The 8,272-nt window shown below is 37.9% G+C and overlaps 1 protein-coding gene across 4 annotated transcripts in view; it reads right to left on the minus strand.

Moving 5' to 3' along the window:
- Positions 1 to 8,272, minus strand: part of KIF21A (kinesin family member 21A) — a 196,032-nt gene that overhangs the window by 22,109 nt on the left and 165,651 nt on the right. For all 4 annotated transcript variants that reach the window (XM_006865296.1, XM_006865295.1, XM_006865294.1 and 1 more), the window contains one exon: positions 5,499 to 5,635. In XM_006865296.1, the coding sequence (XP_006865358.1) occupies positions 5,499 to 5,635 (137 nt within the window). The remainder of the gene's footprint in view (positions 1 to 5,498; positions 5,636 to 8,272) is intronic.

The following is an 8,272-nucleotide window of genomic DNA, read 5'->3' on the forward strand; positions in this document are numbered from 1 at the left end:
TCCCCTGCCTGCATCATCAAACAATCAAAGGGTACACCCTACACTCCTGGCCCTGGCCACCAGGACACAACCCCTCTCCCTCCCTGAGTCCAGAGTCCCCAGCCTCTCCTTCTGTCCACATCATCATCTTTGTCTCCATCCCTAGTGTCACTGCCTCTCCGGATGGACATGGACGGACATGGTCTCGTACTTCATTTTTCTCTCTTGATGGTTCCAGGGATCCCAGCTCCTGGAATGCAAAATCAGCCACTCCTCTCCTTTTGTTACTAAACATTTACATTTACCTTTCCAACACTCACTGTCAGACCTGATAGCAATCATTCCCTAGTGAACCACAGGAGTCCTTTCCCCCTCACCTTTCATTAACCCCATCCAGACAGGTTGGAAACAATTCAGTGGAGGGTCTACCTTTTTCCCTGTAACCTCTGGAGCTAGGTTCCCTATTGAAAGCTTATAAGCCAGTCACTTCTTGCCTTTGTGGTCCCCCCATTTTGGGTAGCCAATGTCTAAATTCCCCCTCTCTGTCTATCCAAGGGGGTGTGAATGAGCCTCACTGTAGAGATTTGTTAGCCCCTTTGTCATACTGCATCCCCAAGCATAGGTCAAGATTATCCACTTAAAGTGGGTTACTCCTTTTTCTTTTTTTTCCCCCTCTTCTTTCTTCCTCTAGTCATGTTCTGATCATCCAGCCATTGATGCTAGGTCAAATGGGTACTATCTGCAAGTGTGGTGTTCTTGTGCATCCCTCCTCTCTTTATATCAGCTGGATGCTTCACAATCCGTTCTAGTTCTCTGGGGCCATGTCCCTGCCCCTAGGATTAGGAGTCCCCAAGTCTCATCATACTGCTGGTTACCCAGGTCTCAATCCAGGTTAACAGGAGTCTATTGAATGTGGTTGAACTTCAAACACAACTTCATTGTTGTTTTTCCCCACTTCACCTTATCAGTGACCAATGTGGTCAGCAACAGGACCATATGCCTGGTAGGGTATTCCATTTGAGTTTCAATCTTGGAAGGGGGTTTGCCTTGAGGGGACCTGACCACTTGCTTTGATGGCTCCTTGGGTAACAACTTGCCACCTTGGGAGGGTTCTACTACGCATGAGCACAGATCTCCTTGAAATTTAAAGAGACAGTGTCCAATTAAAACCAAATGGCCACAGCCGGCCCTGAACTGTTTCCAACTAGAAAAAAGGCCTGAACAGGGATTGTGGAGTGGGACAAGCAGACAAAAGAGGAAATAGGCTGAAAATTAAATCCTCAGTTACGTCAAAATGACCAACAGTGTTATCTTGAAACTTCTCAGGAAGAAGAGTAAAAAGGGAAGCCCATTCCCTGATCACATCTACCTGGAAGCATTCAGAAAGCATAAAAAATGCCAAAATACATACCCATCTATGTATTAAGTCCACAGATAACACCTGAAGATGCCCCAAACACAGAAGCAAATGACCATATCTGCACATGTTCAAAAACGAGATAAAGTTGACTGAGGCAAATGAGCTGGAAGTAGACCTACACTCCATACTAGAAGATGGGTAGACTTTGGAAATGCCTGAGAAGGAATTCCTAAAAATGATTATAAAAGGTATCAAAACACTATACAATGCAGTTGAGAAAAATAAGGGAGAAGTCAGGAAAGTGCTACAGGAACAAATAAATAAAATAGATAAAGCATTGGAAACAATTCAAAACCTACCGTAAGAGGTACAAATGATTAATAATATCAGAAATGCACAATACATTGAAAGGGCAAAGGAATAGAACTGAAGAGATAGAAGCTAGAACTAGTGAGATAGAAGATAAATCTCCCAACACTACTAAGATAGAAGAACAAATATAAAAAAGGATAAAAACATCCAAAGAAGGCCTAAGATTCATGTTGGATAACATGAAGAGGAATAACATAAGAATTATTGGCATTCCAGAACAGGAACAATCACACAAGCCCACAGAGGAGATAGTTGAAGAGCTTCTGGAAGAAAATTTTCCTAACATCATTAAAAGTGAAAAGATAAGCATTCAAGAAGCTCAACGAACCCCAGCATGGATAGACCCTAAAAAACAATCACCAAGACATATAATAATCAAGATCTCCAAAATCAAAGATAAAGACAGCATCTTGAAAGCAGCTAGGGAAAAGAGAAATATAACATACAAAGACAAGTAAATCAGATTAAGCTCAGATTTCTCAACAGAAACCATGCAGGCAAGAAGGCAATGGGGAGACATATATAAAACCCTGAAAGAAAAAAAAAACTGCCACCCAAGAATCATCTACCCAGAAAAGCTGTCAATCAAATACGATGGTGTAATCAAAACATTCCAGGAAAAGCAGCAGCTAAGGGATTTTGCCAAAGCCAACCCTGCTATGAAAAACATCCTAAAAGAAGTTCTGTGGACTGAGAACCAACAAGAACACATAACAACTACAGAATGACGTACATGGCAGCATCAACCTAAACTCAGTCACAAATGAAAGAGTCAAGAACAGAATAAAATTATAAGAACAGAGGATCTGGGAGTTCAGTCTATGATCAAAACAATTACAATGTGAAAAAAGTAAACACAGAAGAACAGAGATCCAGGTGGTGGGAAGGTCACGTAGATTACTGGATACAATAAAGATCTTAAATGGAGGGAAGAACTAATGGAATATAAGGTAACCACAATGGGGTTGGGGTGGGGGGTTTATTTTGGGTGTTGGGGAGGAGGCAGAAGAACAAGATAGATAGGGGACCACTGAGACAGGTTTGCATGGCCTAGTGGGACAGAGGTAAATAGTGATGCATACTCAACCCTGGAACAACAGGGCTCTGGGATCTAGGTATAGCTTGAAGAGGGTAAATAATACTAAAATCCTTGACTGCCTTATGAATATTAGTTTCCCTTGCCTACTATTGTAAAATCGACACTTGAGTGGGATAGAAAGGAATGTTGGGAAACATGATTAGAGAAAACTTGTAAGCTCGCCTTCAGCCTATAACATTGGAATACCTAAAAGGGGTTCTACAACTTGCCCAGTGAAATAGACCTCATGCAAAACCTTTATAGAGTATAGGACCTTAGATGGAATCCTGAGTCCCATCCACAACCTTGTGAGGTAAGACATTCCCACTAGAAAGGACAAGCAGACTGGAACAGCTACAGTGACAGAAGATACATCTTCATGGTGAACCTGACCTATACTCAGAGTGATAGTTACTCTAAATACCAACAGAGAGGGAAAGAGTCTTCAAATCAAGTATCAATGCTATCCACTCTGTACACAGGGTAGATAGGACTGGGCAACTTAGACATTGGCTACCTAAAATGAGGGGGCAATAAAGGCACAAAGTGACTGGCTTACAAGGTTTCACGAGGGAGCTTAGTTTAAGAGGGTTGGGGGAAAGAAAGAGTCCCCACTGAATAGCTATCATCTTGTCTAGATGGGTCTGGTGAAAGGAGATGGGGATAAGATTCGTAAGATTCAATAGTGAATAAACTGTTATCATGACTAATTGCGACTGTCACACTTGTAAAGGTAGAAGTTTTGTAACAAGAAAAGGGGAGTGGTTAATCTTACAGTCCAGAAACAGAGGACCTTAGGACCATCAAGAGAGAAGTGCACAAGCAGAGTGCAGAACCTTATCCAGAGAAACAGCAGTGCCAGAGATGGAGGCAGAGATGGGGGGTTGGAGAAGGGGAGCAGCTGAGGATTCTAGATTCATCAACTAAGAAGAGAAGGACTATGAACTGGTGGCCAGGAACAGACTTGCAGAATGTGCCCTTTGGAGATGTAAATGATTATTATATATGACTGAGTGGGTTTTTTTGTTTGTGTGTTTTTAAAAAGCTAAAGTGGATAGAGAGAAATACTTTTAACTCACGGTATATGGAGGGGATTATAATCAATGTAATGAAACAAGTTATATGAATGGTTGAATGTGAAACTGATGATGTGCCCTGTAAACTTTCACTCAATCCACAATAAAAACCTTAAATTAAAAAAAAAAGAGAGAGAGATCTGCTTGGGAAATGCCTGTCACATTAAAATGGCTGTCTCAAATCAGCATCTTTAAAACATTCTGCTTTGATAGGGATTCTAGACCCAGAGAGGGAGACGGGCTGTGTGCTGACGACCGGGGGGACAGGCTTGCAAGGTATACCCTTTGGTTGGTTGATGATCCATGGAGGGGATTGTAACCATGGCAATGAAATGATATATGATAGGATGTTTTCCCATGTAAACTATCAAATAATTCACAATAAAACATTAAAAAAAAAAAAACACATTCTGTTTTGATCACACATTACTTTCTCACAATACTCTACACATACCTATAAACACAAACGCCTTTCTTTTCCAGAAGTTACTAAAAGATGGATTTTTTAAACTTAAAAACATAACCACAGAGCTAGTCCATTTTGTTTTTCTAATATGTTGAATATTTTAATTATCCTGGAGATAAATTTATTTTGAATCATTAGAAAATTATAGTATTTTCACAGAGCTGATTTTCTTTTTCTTTTTACAGGAGGATTGATGGTCCTTATCCCATAGCTTACTACTTATACTTCTGTCACAGACAATGTGCAATATGTAATTAGAGACTGAACTGAATATTGTATTCCTAAATGCAAAAAACGTTTCTAACTTTCCAATTCCTGCACCCGTTACTTTTTTACCTTTCTAGCCACTTTGTCCACTATTTTCTTACATATACTCTACTTTTCAAACCAATTGGACTTAGGTTCCAAGTATACAAAATGTTGAAACACCTTTTCCTCCGTACCTTTACTTATGATGTTTAGTAATCTTGTTTGCCAATCCTATCCAAACAATCCTGTTACCTTCTTCTCAAAACTTCTCTTGCTTTTCAGACCTGGATCTAGTCTACCCCTTTTCTGAAACCCCAAAATGTTTATCCTATAGATCTTCAAAACATTTATAATTGATTTCTAGTTGCTTTTGCAATGGTACCAAAGGGAATAGCAGGTTTAGAGATAAGTAGATGTAGGTTTCCAATCTGCTTTACTAAATTTCCCAGGCAAATTGCATAGTTTCTTGAATCCTCAGTTTCCTCATCTGTAAAATTCAACATGTATCTCATTAACTGAGAATTAAGTGAGTTATAATTTGTATAGTACACAGTACAGTCCCATGGAACACAGTAAGTGCTCAAGAAATGTTGGTTTGTACCTGTTTTATTCTCTTTACCACACTGAACACTTTAAGAGCATTTAATAAATTTTTATATACCCTATAATACTAAACTCAGGGCCTTGTATACAGTAGGTACTCAACTACTAAAGGGAAATGTAGTCTCTCAACAATCTATTCATATAACATGAACAAATTTTTACTTTCTTCCCAATTATATAATGATTTTTTTAAATATTAGGAGTTGAACCAGATTATCTTTCAGATTCCGACCAGTTCACCTTTTTCTAAAAAGCCCTTTAAAACTTAACCATAAAAACAAAGATACAGATAATCACATTCTGCAACTATACCACCTTTTGATCCAGTGAACAGGAGATCATCAGTAGAATCTACACAGAGTACAGCTTTTGTATGTCCTTCAGCTATGTGGATACATTGAAGTGGAGAAGCTCTGATCCCTTTTGAGGCAGGAAATGGGTTGATTATGCCCCTGCAGTTGGTGGGTGGGGAGGTAGAATAAAAAAAAAATAGTATTCACTTCAGTCACTGATAACAGCTATAATCTATAATACAACACTAATTATCTATTTCTTGCCTGACTGAAGAAGTCTTAATAAATACTTAATAATAAACTGTAGCTTACTCCATTGTCTTTTTATTTTTTTTTTTTAAGCAAAAGAACAGAGACAAAATATGAAATCATAACAGTGTTATAGTATTGGCATGGTGTATCAACTAGTTAGGTACTTGCTAGGAGCTACATTCCGCAAAGAGCAAAGCATCCGAAACAGTCTATACTGCTTGTTAAAAACGTTCTCTCTCTATGGCTTAATGAAGTCATACTGGAAGCTGCGTGAGTATACTGGATACTGATAAGGAAGAAGTAGGAATGATGGGTAACTCAAAGATGTAACTCTTATTTCATAAAACTACATTCTGTATAACATATGCCATCTAAAGACAAGAAAGAAATTTCAAACAATTGAAAAGGAGACAAGAATGACTGCATGGGCAGAGAGACTAAAGAAAGAATGGGTCAAACTGATCACAATCTCAAAACAAAAAAGAAAGGCTAAGACACATTCCCACCCCACCTTACCACCACCACCCCACACACATACAAAACTGAAGCTCTTAGGGAACTTTTTTGTAAGTTTAGCATTTCTGAGACATCTCCTTTATGTCACTATGGATATATAAAGATTATCAAAATATTGCTCTGATCCTAAAGGAATTTAAGGTGGGTCTGAATGAAAATCATGCTATTTAAACAGAAATTCCTACTTTCTTGATCTTAGTTTCCTCATCTTTAAAATGAGGATTTGACATGTATCTCATTAAAATTATTATGTCCGAAAGGATAAAGTAGAGAATGAATTAAGACATGGTATGTAACTTGGTGCATAGCAAAGGGAAATTATACTGAAATTTTTATATAAGACAAATGCACAATATTAGGAAAAATACAGAAATAAAGTAAAACATGTTGTTGCCATTTTCTTAACAAGAAAGAATAATAATCAAGGTACAAGGACCAAAAAGATTAAGAAGAATGTGAGCACAAGATAAGTTAGGTCTAATGATAGAACAACATTCAATGAGTTCAAGTATTTCTGTAATAAAATAATTTATATTACAGGGTTCTGAATGTATATGCTGTACTGAAGGCAGACAGATTGTTAGTACTGCCAATCACAAAAAATTAATCATAGAAGCAAAACATGTGGAGCCAATTTTTCAAAACAGCAAATGAAAAGAAAAATTTGTTTTAAGAAATCACAACTGAATAAAACTTCATGTTGAATTCCACAGATAAAAATATTAACAAATCATTATATATACTGTAAGTGCTCATCAATAAAAGATAACATGAGTTCATCAACCTATTGGGGAATGCTATTTTTATGCTTAATAGATAGAAGATAAGGAGAATAATATATGCTAACTCCAATAGGCCCTTAAAAAACACCTTTGAAACAATATCCTTCCAGGCAAGATAGGTAAGTATGGAATTGCTGCACTAAGGTAGTCCATTGGTGGCTGAAGAATCATACCTAAAGGGTCAATGTCATTATTAGTCTGGAGATCTTCAATGTCTAATCTGCCAATGGTCCTAAAGGAAATTAAATTTTTCCAACTTATTAAAACAGATAGACTATAGAATTGGACATGGTATTGTATTACCCAGAAAAATGATTAAAACAAAATTCACTCTTTTCAAAATACACATTTAGCACTAAAATAGTCATCAGATCAAACATAAGCATAAAATTTAGGCCAAAGATAGAACAAAATGCTCCAAGTAAAGGAGTGCTTAACTAAAGGTTAGGTTTAAAAAAAAGCTTTGTTTATTAAATACTGTAACCAATACCATCAGTTATCTAATCAATAGAAGTAAATATTTCAGAAGGAAAATAATAGAGCTAATTCTATTCTGACTAGGCCACATTTGAGATGTTCAGTTGTTGTTAGGTGCCATCGAGTCGGAACTGACTGACAGCGATCCCATGCACAGCAGAATGAAACAATGTTTGATCCTGGGCCAACCTCACTACAGCCGCCACACTTGAGTCCATCAATGCTGTCACCTGGCCAATCCATCTCATTGGGGTCTTCCTCCTTTTCTCTGACCCTCCATCTTACCAAACATGATATCCTTCTTTAGCGACTGTTCCCTCATGACAATATGTCCAAAGTATGAGAGATGATGTTTGGCCATCTTGGCCTCTAAGGAGCACTCTGGCTGTACTTCTTCCCAAACAGATCTAATTGGTTTTTTTGGAAGCCCATGGCACTTTCAATATTCTCCTCCAACACCTAATTCAAAGGCATCAATTCTTCTACAAACTTCCTTATTCACTGACCAGCTTTCGCATCCATATGAGGTTATTGAAAATACCATGGCCTGGGTCAGGTGCACCAAAGTCCTCAAGCTGACATCTTTGCTCTTCAACACTTTAAAAAAGTTTCTGTGCAGCAGATTTGCCTAATGCAGTACGTCTGATCTCTTGACTGCTGCTTCCATGACTGTTAATAGTTGATCCAAGAAGAATGAAGTCCTTGACAACTTCAATCTTTTCTCCATTGATAAGAATGTTGTTTATTGGTCCAGTGGTGAGGATTTTTG

This window comes from Chrysochloris asiatica, unplaced genomic scaffold (genome assembly GCF_000296735.1).
Source record: "Chrysochloris asiatica unplaced genomic scaffold, ChrAsi1.0 scaffold00077, whole genome shotgun sequence".
Lineage (NCBI taxonomy): Eukaryota > Metazoa > Chordata > Mammalia > Afrosoricida > Chrysochloridae > Chrysochloris > Chrysochloris asiatica.